General features: G+C 42.6%; 1 protein-coding gene across 1 annotated transcript in view; it reads left to right on the top strand.

Annotated features, from left to right (window-relative positions):
- LOC132823470 (uncharacterized) overlaps positions 1-15,200 on the top strand; it is a 51,228-nt gene that overhangs the window by 6,909 nt on the left and 29,119 nt on the right. The window contains exons 4-5 of the mRNA XM_060837373.1: positions 7,724-8,065; positions 13,176-13,451. Of these exons, the coding sequence (XP_060693356.1) occupies positions 7,724-8,065; positions 13,176-13,451 (618 nt within the window). The remainder of the gene's footprint in view (positions 1-7,723; positions 8,066-13,175; positions 13,452-15,200) is intronic.

Genomic DNA, 15,200 nt, shown 5'->3' with positions numbered 1-15,200 from the left:
TAAATTCTGTGTCTTAAGGTCTTGCTCCACAGCTACATGATGAAGGAGCAGCGCGCCAAAAGCCAGTGCTTCCGAATAAACCTGTTGAACTACGATCTAGTGTGTAATTTTTTTCAACTAAATAATTGAAGTGAATGGTTTCCTAAATTGGTTTGATATCCTTCTGAGTTGTTTCTCAACTCAATCCTGTTTTTTCCTGAACTTAACTTTTGTCAGATAAGTCTTGTTCAATCTAAATTGTTCTCCCCTCTTGTCGAAAGGCCAATAAGAGGGGAGGCCACACTGGATCTGGTGTTTGGTAATTAACCAGGCCAGGTGTTTGATTTAGTTGTAAGTGAGCACTTTGGAGGGAATGACGATAATTCAATTATATTTTGTTTAGTGATGGAAAGGGATATGTACACGCCACAGGTCAAGGGTTATTGATGGGGCAAGGGCAATTGTGATGCGATTAGGCAAGAATTAGGATGCATAGAATGGGGTAGCAAAATGCAGGGGAAGCAGACAATTGAAATGTGGAGCTCGTTTAAGGAACAGATATTGCCTGTCTTTGATAGATATGTCCCTGTCAGGCAGGGAGGTAAGGGAACCATGGTTTACTACAGAAATTGCATCTCATGTTCAGAAGAAGAAAGAGGCTCATGTGTTGATGAGGCAAGCTGGTACAGATGAGGCGATGGAGAGTCACAGATCAGCTAGGAAGGATTTAAAGAGAGAGTTAAGAATAGGGCCAGTCAAAGACAGAAATGGGAAGTTGAGTGTGGACCCTGTAGAGATTGGAGATGTGCTAAATACACATTTCTCATCAGTGTTCACTGAGGAAAAGGAGGGTATTGTAGAGGAAAAGAATGAGGTATGAGATATTAGACGAGAAAGGATCGAGGTTAGTTATGCATAGGTCATAGATGGAGTCATAGAGATGTACAACCTGGAAACAGACCCTTCAGTCCAACCCGTCCATGCCAACCAGATATCCCAACCCAATCTAGTCCCACCTGCCTGCATCCGACCCATATCCCTCCAAACCCTTCCTTTTCATATACCCATCCAAATGCCTCTTAAATGTTACAATTGTACCAGCCTCCACTACATTCTCTGGCAGCTCATTCCATACACGTACTGCACTCTGCGAGAAAAATTTGCCTCTTAGGTCTCTTTTATATCTTTTCCTCTCACCCTAAACCTATGCCCTCCAGTTCTGGACTCCCCAGTCCCAGGGAAAAGACTTTGTCTATTTTTCCTATCCATGCGCCTCATAATTATGTAAACTTCTATAAGATCACCCCTCAGCCTCTGACGCTCCAGGGAAAACAGCCCCAGCCTGTTCAGCCTCTCCCTGTAGCTCAGATCCTCCAATCCTGGCAACATCCTTGTAAATCTTTTTTGAACCCTTTCACGTTTCACAACATCTTTCCGATAGGAAGGAGATCAGAATTGCACGCAATATTCCAACAGTGGCCTAACCAATGTCCTGTACAGCCGCAACATGACCTCCCAACTCCTGTACTCAATACTCTGACCAATAAAGGAAAGCATACCAAATGCCTTTTTCATTATCCTATCTACCTGCGACTCTACTTTCAAGGAACTATGAACCTGCACTCCAAGGTCTCTTTGTTTAGCAACACTTCCTCGGACCTTACCATTAAATGTATAAGTCCAGCTAACATTTGCTTTCCCAAAATGCAACTCCTCGCATTTATCTGAATTAAACTCCATCTGCCACTTCTCAGCCCATTGGCCCATCTGGTCCAGATTCTGTTGTAATCTGAGGTAGCCCTCTTCACTGTCCATTGCGCCTCCAATTTTGGTGTAATCTGCAAACTTACTAACTGTACCTCTAATGCTCACATTCAAATCATTTATTTAAATGACAAAAAGTAAAGGACCCAGCACCAATCCTTGTGGCACTCCACTGCTCACATTCCTGCAGTCTGAAAAACAACCCTCCACCACCTCCCTCTGTCTTCTACCTTTGAGCCAGTTCTGTATCCAAATAGCTGGTTCTCCCTGTTAGCCATGAGATCTAACCTTGCTAATTAGTCTCCCTGGGGAACCTTGTCAAACGCCTTACTGAAGTTCATATAGATCACATCTACTGCTCTGCCCTCATCAATCTTCTTTGTTACTTCTTCAAAAAAAGCTCAATCAAGTTGGTGAGACATGATTTCCCACACACAAAGCCATATTGACTATCCCGAATCATTACTTGCCTTTCTAAATACATGCACATCCTGTCGCTCAGGATTCCCTCCAACAACTTGCCCACCACTGACATCAGGCTCACTGGTCTATAGTTCCCTGGCTTATCTTTACCACCCTTCTTAAACAGTGGCACCACGTTTGCCAACCTCCTGTCTTCTGGCACCTCACCTGTGACTATTGATGATACAAATATCGCAGCAGGAGACCCAGCAATCACTTCTCTAGCTTCCCACATAGTTCTCGGGTACGCCTGATCAGGTCTTGAGGATTTATCCACTTTTATCCATGTCAAGACATCCAGCACTTCCTCCTCTGTAATCTGGACATTTTGCAAGATGTCACCATCTATTTCCCAACAGACTATATCTTCCATATCCTTTTCCACAGTAAATACTGATGCAAAATATTCATTTAGTATCTCCCCCATTTTCTGTGGCTCCACACAAAGGCCGCCTTGCTGATCTTTGAGGGGTCCCATTCTCTTCCTAGTTACCTTTTTGTCCTTAATATATTTGTAAAAACCCTTTGGATTCTCCTTAATTCTATTTGCCAAAACTATCTCATGTCCCCGTTTTGTTCTCCTGATTTCCCTCTTAAGTATACTCCTACTTTCTTTATACTCTTCTAAGCATTCACTCGATCTATACCTGTCTATACCTGACATATGCTTCCTTCTTTTTCTTAACCAAACCCTCAATTTCTTTAGTCATCCAGCATTCCCTATACCTACCAGCCTTCCCTTTCACCCTGACAGGAATATACTTTCTCTGGATTCTTGTTATCTCATTTCTGAAGGCTTCCCATTTTCCAGCCGTCCCTTTACCTGCAAACATCTGCCTCCAATCATCTTTCGAAAGTTCTTGCCTAATACCGTCAAAATTGGCCTTTCTCCAAGTTAGAACTTCAACTTTTAGATATTGTCTATCCTTTTCCACTATTTTAACACGAATAAAGGCCCCAAGTGCTCCCCCACTGACACCTCAGTCACTTGCCCTGCCTTATTTCCCAAGAGTAGGTCAAGCTTTGCACCTTCTCTAGTAGATACATCCACATACTGAATCAGAAAATTGTCTTGTACACACTTAAGAAATTCCTCTCCATCTAAACCTTTAACACGATGGCAGTCCCAGTCGGATTTGGAAAGTTTGGAAAGTTAAAATCCCCTACCATAACTACTCTATTATTTTTACAGATAGCTGAGTTCTCCTTACAAGTTTGTTTCTCAATTTCCCTCTGATTATTCGGTGGTCTATATTACAATCCCAATAAGGTGATCATCCCTTTCTTATTTCTCAGTTCCACCCAAATAACTTCCCTGGATGTCTTTCCAGGAATATCCTCTCTCAGCACAGCTGTAATGCTATCCCTCATCAAAAATGCCACTCCCCCTCCTCTCTTGCATTTGTATCCTGGAACATTAAGCTGCCAGTCTTGCCCATCCCTGAGCCTTGCTTCCGTAATTGCTATGATATCCCAGTCCCATGTTCCTAACCCTGCCCTGAGTTCACCTGCCTTCCCTGTTAGGCCCATTGCATTGAAATAAATGCAGTTTAATTTATTAGTCCTACCTTGTCCCTGCCTGCCCTGACTCTTTGACTCACTTCTGTTCTCAGCTGTACATCTCCCACTCCCCCCGCCCCCCTCACCTTATGAGTTTAAATCCTCCCAAGCAGTTCTAGCAAATTTCCATGCCAGTCTATTAGTCCACTTCCCATTGAGGTGCAATCTGTCCTTCTTGTACAGGTCACTTCTACCCCAAAAGAGATTCCAATGATCCAAAAACGTGAATCCTTTTCCTATATACCAGCTCCTCAGCCATGCATTCACCTGCTCTATCCTCCTATTCCTGCCTTCACAAGCTTGTAGCACAGGGAGTAATCCAGATATTACTACCCTTGAGTACCTCCTTTTTAAATTTCTGCCTAACTCTCTGTAATCTCCTTTCAGAATCTCAACCTTTTCCCTACCATTGTTGTTGTTTCCAATGTGGACAATGACCTCCTGCTAGCCCCTCTCCCCTGTGAGAACATTCTGCACCCTCTCTGAGACATCCTTGATCCGGGCACCAGGGAAACAACACACCATTCTGCTTTTTCTCTGCTGGCCACAGAAACGTCTGTCTGTACCTCTGACTACAGAATCCCCGAACACAATTGATCTCTTGGAAGATGATGTACCCCTCATTGCATTACAGCCAGTCTCAATACCAGAAACTTGGCTGTTCATGCTACGATCCCCTGAGAATCCATCACCCCCTTCATTTTCCAAAACAGCATACCTGTTTGAAATGGGTATATTCACAAAAGGCTCCTGCACTCGCAGCCTACCTCTCTTACCCTTCCTGGAGTTAACCCATCTATGTGACTGTATCTGAGACTTTCCCCCCCTGCCTATAACTGCCATCCATCACATACTGTTGCTGTTGCAAATTCCTCATCGCTTCTAACTGTCTCTCCAACCGATCCACTCGATCTGATAAGATTCGCATCCAACAGCTTTTATGGCAGATATAATCCACAATAACCCTTAAACTCTCTTTAAACTCCAACATCTGACAAGAAGTACATATCACTGCAAAGGCCATTTTTGCTCCTTCACAATCTATAGACCCAGAAAATAACACCATCTTATTCCTCTACAAACACTGCCCCAGGTTAAATTAATAGCTTTGGCTTATATTTTAAGTTTAATCAAGAGACTTATCTGCAAAAACATATAATCAAGAAAGAATCCACTGTACTCACTACTGCAGCCTTTCTCTTTGGCAGACTTAAAACAACAAAGAACTTATCTGATTCTGTGCTGTAAAGTTCGCCCAACAGTTCCTCCAAGATTAGTTGTGAATTTCACTGTTTGTTAATTTTCCCAGATGCACTCTGATGTCCAGTGAGACACAAATTCAAACAGCTAATGTGGTAACCGTACAGGTTCTCCCTCTCACTCTCTCTCTCTCCCTCCCCTGCACTGTCCTCACCATGTGCTTCCTTTGTCTGCTCTTCTCCCTTTTAAACTGCTGTTGTTTTGACATTTTTTCCAAAGATGTTACCAATTCTCGAAGGAGTGGAAGTAGACAAGTCCCCTGGGCTGGATGGGATTTATCCGAGGATCCTCTGGGAAGCTAGGGAGGAGATAGCAGAGAGTTTGGCTTTGATATTTATGTCGTCGTTGTGTCCAGGTTTAGTACCAGAGGACTGGAAGATTGCAAATGTGCCCTTTTTCAAGAAGGGCAGTAGAGATGACCCAGGTAATGACCCAGTGAGCCTTACTTCTGTTGTAGGAAAGGTTTTGGAAAGGATTATGAGAGATAAGGTTTATGATCATCTAGCAAGCTACAATTCGATTTCAGATAGTCAACATGGTTTCGCCAAGGACAGATCATGTCTCACAAACCTCACTGAATGTTTTGAGAAGGTGACTAAGCATGTGGATCAGAGTAGGGCAGTTGATGTGGTATAGTTAGACTTCAGTAAAACCTTTAATAAGGTTCCACATGGTAGGCTGATGGAGAAAATGCAGACGCATGGAATTGAGGGTGATTTAGCAATTTGGATAAGAAACTGTTGGACAGAATATATTCAGTCTGGAGTCCAGTTACTAGTGGTGGGCCACAAGGATCTGTTTTGGGACCACTGCTGTTTTGTCATCTTTATAAATGACTTAGACGCAGGCATAGGTGGATGGATTATTAAATTTGCAGACGACACGAAAGTTGGTGGAATAGTGGACAGTTTGGAAGAATGTTACAAGATACAGGTGGACTAGGATAAACTGCAGAATTGGGCTGAGAGGTGGCAAATGGAGTTCAATGTAGCTAAATGTGAGGTGATGCACTTTGGGAAGAATAACAGGATGGCAGAATACTTAGTCAATGGAAAGATTCTTGGTAGGTGGATGTGCAGAGGGATCTTAGAGTCCATGTGCATTGATCCCTGAAAGTTGCCACCCAGGTGGATAGTGCTGTTAAGAAGGCATACGTTGTGTGAGGTTTCATTGGTAGAGGGATTGCATTCTGGAGCTGCAATATCATGCTGCAACTATGCAAAACGCTGGTGCAGCCACACTTGGAATTTTGTGTATAGTTCTGGTCATGCCATTACAGAAAAGATGTGGAAACATTGGAAACGGTGCAGAGGATATTTACCAGGATGTTGCCTGGTCTGGAGGGAATGTCTTTATGAGGAAAGGCTGAGAGACTTGGGTCTGTTCTCATTGGAAAGAAGAAGGCTAAGAGGGGATTTGATAGAGACATACAAGATGATCAGAGGATTAGATAGGGTAGACGGTGAAAGACTTTTTCCTAGGAGGATGATGTCAGTTTGTACGAGAGGTCATAACTACAAATTGATGGGTGATAGATTTAAGATAGATGTCAGATGCAAGTTGCTTACGCAGAGAGTGGTAAGAGTTTGGAATGCCCTACCTGCTAAGGTAGTCATCTCAGCCACATTAGGGAGATTTAAACAATCCTTAGATAAGCACATGGATGATTTTGGGATAGTGCAGGGGGACGAGCTGAGAACAGTTCACAGGTCGGCGCAACATCGAGGGCCGAAGGACCTATTCTGCTTTGTATTGTTCTATGTCATATATTCTATGAACAGAAAACAAAGCTAATGGCCTTTAGTGTCTGATATATCTGTAATAAACCCAACAGTATTATCCCTTTACTCTGAAGAAAAATTGATTTAGGTCATTGATCCTTGAGGATTCTCTGACCTTGATTATTACTTTAGAAAAAAATAAATCACCTGACTGCTTCAGAAAACATTGTGAGTGTGTAGGGAACTAAATAATAGAGAATATCCGAGATCATTATCATCCACTTGTTCAGATGTGTTGTAACACACCTCTGAGCAGGTGGGGCTTCAACCCAGACCTTGCCCCATGCCTCAACCTCTCATCATCAGAGCCTTTGGTCCCAGACTCCCATTCTTGATGAGCTTGATGGAGAGGAGGCCATTTTTTTTCCTGTGTTTATCAAAGTCCCAGCTCCAATGCTGGGACTTTGATAAACACACTCCAACTCTTCCTCTGACAGTATCTCCCCATTCCAACCAGACCTTTATTTTGCAGTTCTCCTTCAAAAATTTGCAGATGATGATTTGAATGTGTCCAGTAAATGATCATAGTGAACTTCAGACTTAAGGTGTGCCTGGGGTCACCAACGGCAAACAGGAAGCTTCTGAATACATTGAAATGGATTGTCAACTTTCACAAAAAAGGACTTGCTTCTGAAGATGAGTCACTGGGAGTGTGTTTTCAGAGCGGATTTGTCTCTTTTGCATTCTAGACTGGGGGAGAGTGCACCCAGGAAATGCCTGTTCTCCTCCCAACTCAGAAACACTATTCCAGGGAAAACAGATTGGAAACCTGTTGTAGATCCAGCTCGTACAAAGTTGTCTTCAGTCAAACTAAATTAATGATAGTAATAGTGACATAAATTAGGTGAAAGCATTATGATTTGATATTAAAATACTACCATGGTTTAAAATGCTATTATGATTCCTCTTTCTAACAGGAAATTCAATTTATCAGTATTTTGAAGATGGACGTGGTGATATTTCATTACAAGGACCAGACAATCCTGGGGAGGGTACTTTTGTCTGGGAATGGGAACCACACTCAGGGCAAGAAAAACAACAGCTGGTTACTTTTCAGAAAACAAGGACGAGGTCATGGAATGCAGAATGGAGTGAATACTGTAGAAACAATAACTGCCACTGGTGGATGTCCCATGATAATCGTTCCCCAGATCTGAGACTTCAAGAGCTCAAATTCGACTTTGCGGGATTGTACACCCTGTTTCAGACGCCGCTGAATGAAGTCATCCTGAAAAGGTACAACATTTTTGGGATCAAAGGTGAGTGAAATATCATTTGGAAAGATTCAATAAACTGACTGTAAACAATTGGACATGTGGAGATGGGATTGCATGAGTTTTAGTCATGCAGTGCACAAAGTGCATTTCTCACAGAAACACAAGGGGATATATTCTGTTCATTATTCCTTTTGAAATTGTCAAAATGAGCAAAACTATCTTGACAATTTCAACATTAGAACAACTGGATCAATCTATATAACAGTGAGTTTGTATACGGGTCACAGTCTCTGTAGCATGTATTGATTTTTTTTTACAAACTAACCCGTTACTTCTAGTAATTTTCACTGTGGCACTGTTGTATAGGTTTCTGTTCTGTGATCTGCACATCCACAAAATGATGTGGCATTCCTTTATTGTCATTTCCCCGAACAGTGTTGAAATCATTGAAAAATGGGGAACTCTTTCATTGCTCCCGATCCACCCTGTTCCCTGTCTTGCTCCAGCTGTCATATTTGCTTTCAGTCCTGCTGTAATCCTGAAATCTATTTTGTCCTGCTCCTGTTCCCAACAACAACTAAATGTTTAATTCGTGTAGGAGATGGGTTAATATTTCTTGCCCAACCCGAGTTGCTCTTGGGAAGGTGGTAGTGAACTGCCTTCTTAAACAATTGCAGTCAATGTGATCTCTTATTTGCCACCTTCCATTTCATGATGTGATTGACCTAAGTCTCTTCTTTTAAAGATTCAATTTTTAAGAAGGCAGCTACAATTACAGTGCTGAAAATGTGTTGCTGGCTAAAGTACAGCAGGTTAGGCAGCATCCAAGGAACAGGAAATTCGACGTTTCGGGCCAGAGCCCTTCAACTTCATTCCTGATGATGGGCTCTGGCCCAAAACGTTGAATTTCCTGTTCCTTGGATGCTGCCTAACCTGCTGTGCTTTAACCAGCAGCACATTTTCAGCTCTGATCTTCAGCATCTGCAGACCTCACTTTTTACTCTACAATTACAGTCCCACAAGCTGATGGGAAGTGTGCACTGGAAGTCAAGTTGGAAGTCAATATTATGATCATCACAATTGTGAAAGATGACCAAATTAATCATAAAGATGTTTCCCATTGGTCTGTGACCATTTCCCTACTTTTGTTCATTCATGGAATGTGTGTCACTGGCATTTATTGTTCAACCCTAATTACCTAGAGGGCTGTTAGAAGTCAACCATATTGCTTTGGGTCTGGAGTCACACATAGGTCAGTCTGAAGATATGGACCTCTTGAAGGGGCCTCTTGGTTCAAGACTGGTCAAAGGAATCAACTGAATGCAGTCTGAATGAAGCAAGGTCATTAGTTTAATAAAGTAAGGTAGCCTGACGCAATGCTGTTCAGCACACGAAGGCTGAAGCTTCTGTGTTCAGTGGCAAAATTGCACAATTACTATTGAACAATAAACATTTTATTTTTTTGAGAGACAGTACAGTTTTAATTACAAGAAAAGACAATCAAGTATAATAAGGTGACATGATTGAGAGCAGGATAATCTAATGATATTCCCTGGGAAAGGGGTTTTAATTACAAGAAAAGTCCAATCAACCGTATTATGGTGACATGATTGGCAACAGACTAATCCAATGATATTTCCTGGAAAAAGGTTCTTGTTTCACATAAATCGTCATGTCATGGTAGCAGTTCAAGGTAAGTTCGAATGGTCAATTATTGTGTCAGTATTCATTTTATGAAAACTCCTTTGTTTGCTTTATCTTCTATTTCAACCAATTCAACAAAGCAGCAGTACAGGTTCACACTGTCAAATTATAACTTTAAGTCATATTGTTGTGTTATTTTAAACTGAAAAAACATTCTGTGGTTAATTAAAACCTCCATATATTTGTTGCTTCTGACAACAGCCTAAGTTCAAATTTTAAATACTCAAGACCAGATAAGAATGTCAGGATTGCTTCCAAAAAGGGCATGAGTGTACAAGATGGGTTTCCCTGGAATCAATAACATTTTCACAATCATCATGTGGGCCTATGGGTGGCATGGTGGCACAGTGGTTAGCACTGCTGCCTCACAGCGCCTGAGACCTGGATTCAATTCCTGACTCAGGCGACAGACTGTGTGGTGTTTGCACATTCTCCCCGTGTCTGCGTGGGTTTCCTCCGGGTACTCTGGTTTCCTCCCACAGTCCAAAGATGTGCAGGTCAGGTGAATTGGCCACACTAAATTGCCCGTGGGGTAAATGTAGGGGTATGGGTGGGTTGCACTTCGGCGGGTCGGTGTGGACTTGTAGGGCCGATGGGCCTGTTTTCACACTGTAAGTAATCTAATCTTAATTCCAGATGTTATCGAATTTAAATTTCACTATCTGCCATGGTAGGATTCAAACCTGGATCCCCTGGACATTACCTGGGTCACTGGATTAATAGTCTAGCAATAATCCCACAAGGCCATCTCCTTTAGTCTTATCTAAAATAAGAGAAATTCACACCAGGTTTCCTGAATGAACAAGGAAGCAACATCTGATTTACTTTAACAAACTTAGAATGGCAAGAAGAGATTGATAATTACAAAGATGCAAATGAAAAATCTGCCTAATTTAAATCCAGACAAATTGGGCTCACAGAATAGACAAGAGAAAGATTGTAAAAGAATATCATGGGTGATATTCATCAGTTAAAAAGACACAAACTTTGTGGATCTATGCCAAAACTACAAAGCAACTATGAGATGATCTACTCACATTCTAGTTTGGTTTTTTGGGATGGTATCTTGCTGTTGTGAACGTTGGTGATGTTTAATTCAGCAGCCATTCAATTGGAATCAAGTCTTGGCTTGCATTCCCAGCTCTTTCTTGGAGATAGTGAGGACTACAGATGCTGGATAGTCAGAGTCGCTAAAGTGTGGAGCTGGAAAAAACACAGCAAGTCAAGCAGCATTGGAGGAGCAGGAGAGACAATGTTTCAGGTCCTGATGTAGGGTTCTGAACTGAATCATTGACTCTCCTGCTCCTCAGATGCTGCTTTACCTGCTGTGCCTTATCCAGCTTCACACTTTAACAAGTCTTTCTGCCTCTCTGAGTACTTAAATGATGTTTGTTTTCACTCTCAGAGGGAGAGCAAACGAATGGACTCGCTCACTAACAGGTTTTTGGAAGGTCTGAAAATCAACAAAAGTCTGTTCTGACAGTTCAGTGAGAAACTGTCACATGAAACCAATCCAAAAGATGTCACTGTGCAGGTTCCTTTAAGTACCCAAAAGGGCCTGGGGCTGAATCTTATTTTTGTTTGGCTCAGTGGCAGATTTATCGATTTGTGTGGAGGTGTTTTCACTTTCAGGTTGAATGTGATTTTTTGCTGTATCTTACTCAACTCATCAAAGTAAGTACCTCACCCGCACCACGAGGCACCCCTCCCCCCGATTCTAATCCTCACCTATCACCTGCCCTTTCTGAAAGATATCACCACTCACCAGATATCTGCCAAATGCCTGCATACATTGCCACTATGCCACATTTGAAATGCCACTGTGCACCCAGACAGGTTTTGGCATTCCAAATCTGCCCTGCCCATTGATGGAAAGTCATTCCAAAGCTGCTAGTGAAGGGGGAAATGATGCCACGGTTCTCTGATGGGGATGTGGAGTTCCAGGAGATGGGAATGTCCAGAGGAGGCTTGTCCTTTTCCTGGGGAACCTACTGAGGAGGTCATGGTATCAGAGTCTGGCAGCATAGTTGCGGTTGCTACCCAGAACTGTGCTGTATCCACAGTCAAGAATGGCCAGCAGCCCCACAAGAAGGTCAATTACCCCTCTCTGCTCAGCCAAGGTAAGTGCCACCATCTTCACTCTGCTCCTCATACTTAAACTCTGCTCCTGACCTCACCTCCAACCATGGCCTATACTCTGTCACTCTCACTATTGCATACAACCTCCCCCACCCCATTACACATTCAGTGGCATCCCCTTCACAAGTGTCATTCACTCTCTCTTATCCTTACACTTTTGCACTCACTGGTCAAGGGTGGATGTCTGACTGTCCAGGGGGAGACAGGCTGATTGGGTCAGTACTTTATTAACGTGATCCACCCTGAGATATTCGGTGATCCCTGGCCTTTCAGGGAATGAGAGTCTCTCCAAGCCCAGTTTAACAGTGATGCACTGATTCTGTAGTGGGAGGGACATCAAGTGTGCAACCACCCTCTCACAAGATTTGCAAACTCCTCACATATGTAATAAGCTGACATCTACATAACTGTGTGAGAAAACCTGATCTACCCCAAGCTGAAATAATATTCACCTCTGTGCATGGCTGCATACGTGTTCTCCAGATGAGAATATTACATTGAGTATGTTCTTACTTTAGTTGTTGTTACATTGAAGTGAATTGGACCTTCTCTCTCAGATCAATGATCTAACACTGCCTCATCCAGGTCAGACTTCACACACCAGAGCCAGTGATCAGAGCCCTGTCCCAGAGTTTCACACAGCTCACAGGGTTGAGGTAGAGGGTGTTTGGAAGTTGGGAGCTAATGGATGCGCTGTTTACAAAGAACATTTTGAAGATCTGATCGTTACTGGCCATTTGTCAAGTGGAACTGCATGTGAGAGAGAGCAGTATTAGAACAAGCATTTGCCATTCATCCTGGAGGCAAATACTTGGAACCAAACTCAGGAACATCTTGGGAGGCCACTGATTGAAGTTGCCACTGGGGCTGTGATGACCATGATGTGGATCATTGTGCAGGTACCCAGCACCTGTGTATACTTGTGTGTTTAGCACAGAATAGAATAGGAGCCTTCTCAATGTCTGATGATGTGGTGCTACCTTTCAATCACAACCTCATCTTTCACTGTCAATGATGGTCTCGATATCCCCAACTGCCATCCAAAAGAAACATACCCTGACCCAATATCCTCCAACGAGTTCATGGCTAAAGTATATTACCTCTGCTCTCTCACTCACTGTTGGAGCAGGACTCAGGTTGTTTATCTTATTAACCTGATAAGACGGTCTGTGTTTAATTTGTTTTATTCTTGTTTGCATGTTAAGGATCAAGTGCTCAGGAAGGGCACATTAACAAATCAGTTAGATGCTCGTCATTGGATTGTATCTGGCACTGATTACACTAATCATTCCTGATGTGTTTTCCATAGTTGAATCAAATGCCCAGGACCCTTCCCCCAGGGTGGGCAGCGATGTTACCCTCAGCTGTACCATCTCCAAACTCTCAGATACAGTCTGTCTCCAATGGAAACGGAGAGATTCATCTCAGCAGAGAGATGGGAAAACCGATCAGATACGAGTGAATAACACAGTCTATCTGATGGTCAGACATGTTACTGTGGAAGATAAGAAGCTGTATGTGTGTGAGGTGCAGGAAAATGGATTCATGGTTCTCGAAGTGAATCAAGACTTTTCTGTTTATGAATGTAAGTGTTGTTTCCTCATTGTGAATATTAAAGGATCACTGTTATAAAACCGTTACATGTAATGTGAACACGTGAAGCTGTACCTTCAACTGAGAACTCCAAGAACCCAAACTTGCAGCGAACACCTAACTACATGTCTCACTGATTCATCATATTGTATTTCTGTCTTTCTTCAAAACACATTTTCTGTTTATACTTTATATTATAGACTTAATTAGTGAAACTCAAATGTTTTGGTTTCTGAACTAGTGCACTTTTTTTCACAATTTCAGTGTGGATAAGGTGATAGGGAATAGGAAACATAAACAAGTACCTTGTTCCCATCACTATTTGTCTGCAACTGGTCAAATGCCGGCATATTCAGTCATCTCTATTTCTTCTCCATTTCACCCAAATACAGGTCAAGGTGAAGTTGCACAATCCTACTCACTCATTAGAAAGGGATGACTGGCAACTGTTTAACCTGAGGGTCACCATGCTTAAAATGTGGGGTTGAGTTGAGAAGGTGGAGACTTTGTGGCAACCTCAGCCAATGCAGGAACTGCACCTTCTCTGTTTGCATCCCTGTGCAATGTATATCAGCTGGTCAGCCAGCTGAGCTAACCAGCCTCCATTATAAATGCTTACTGTCTACTCCAAAATACTACATTGAGCATTTATCCTCTTTTTCATCCAAAACCCCACCCTCAGCTTCTGCCACATCCCTCTGTCCACCTTCCCTACTCCAAGTACACATCATTGGTCTCATGGTCATCATTGCATTTGTAATTCCTGATTTTATTTGAATTCAAATTTCACCATTTGCCATGATGGGAATTGAATCTGTTTCATTATTTTAGTGTCAATACTGATAGTCTATTGATATTACCACTCAGCTATCACCTGCCCACATCTTTCCCTCTTAACCCTCGTCTCTTATCGCTCCTTCTCCTTCAGCTATCCAGCCAGAATGCACTCTTTGTGACAATTGTTTTATAAGAAGGGAGCAGTTACTTGATATATTTGCCTCCATTACTGCATTGAGTCCTCTGTATCTGTGACAGCATGAGCTTGCAATCAGGACACACTGTATTTTGAAGGCATGAGTCCATCTGATCTTGTGGGAGTATGATGGATTAAAGGCTGTTGTTGCACTGGCAATGTAACAACTGAGGATAGCTGCACATGGCTGTACAGGTATTGGCCTCCTGACTGTTGGGGACCCCTTCCATTGGCAGAAAAATGCACATTGTAATTCTGTCCCTCCAAAACAAAATACCCTCCTACTTTGGATGTAGCTCTTTTCAACTTGATAGAGAATTGTGAAGTTCATTAGAAGATCACATGGAGAGATTGAGGTAGTTCTTTGGGCTAATTGAGTACCTCCTGCTTCCAACCGCCCGATTTCCTCAATTCACTTCCTTCCTCACTGTGTTGCTGTAATCCTTCATTCTTCACCCCTTTATTCTGGAACCCATCTTTGTCACAGCTGATGTCCACAAACTGGCCAGACCCCTCTCTGTCAATGTGTCAAAAACCCCATGCTGAGCCTGAATCTTCCCCTGATCAAGGCAAACTGCTCCCTGATCTCAAAAGCCCACATGGTTCCAAACTACAACTTGCAAATCCCAGCCTACAACACTCTCCCAGTAACTATTTCCTCCATGTTATCCTACACCACCTGACATGAGTTGGTTTCAGACTAGACATTGCCCTGGACATAACCTTCCCAAACCTAGACTGTCTGCAAACCATGAACCAATGGACGGG

Source organism: Hemiscyllium ocellatum, chromosome 16 (genome assembly GCF_020745735.1).
Source record: "Hemiscyllium ocellatum isolate sHemOce1 chromosome 16, sHemOce1.pat.X.cur, whole genome shotgun sequence".
Lineage (NCBI taxonomy): Eukaryota > Metazoa > Chordata > Chondrichthyes > Orectolobiformes > Hemiscylliidae > Hemiscyllium > Hemiscyllium ocellatum.
This window is presented reverse-complemented; position numbering and strand designations above follow the sequence as displayed.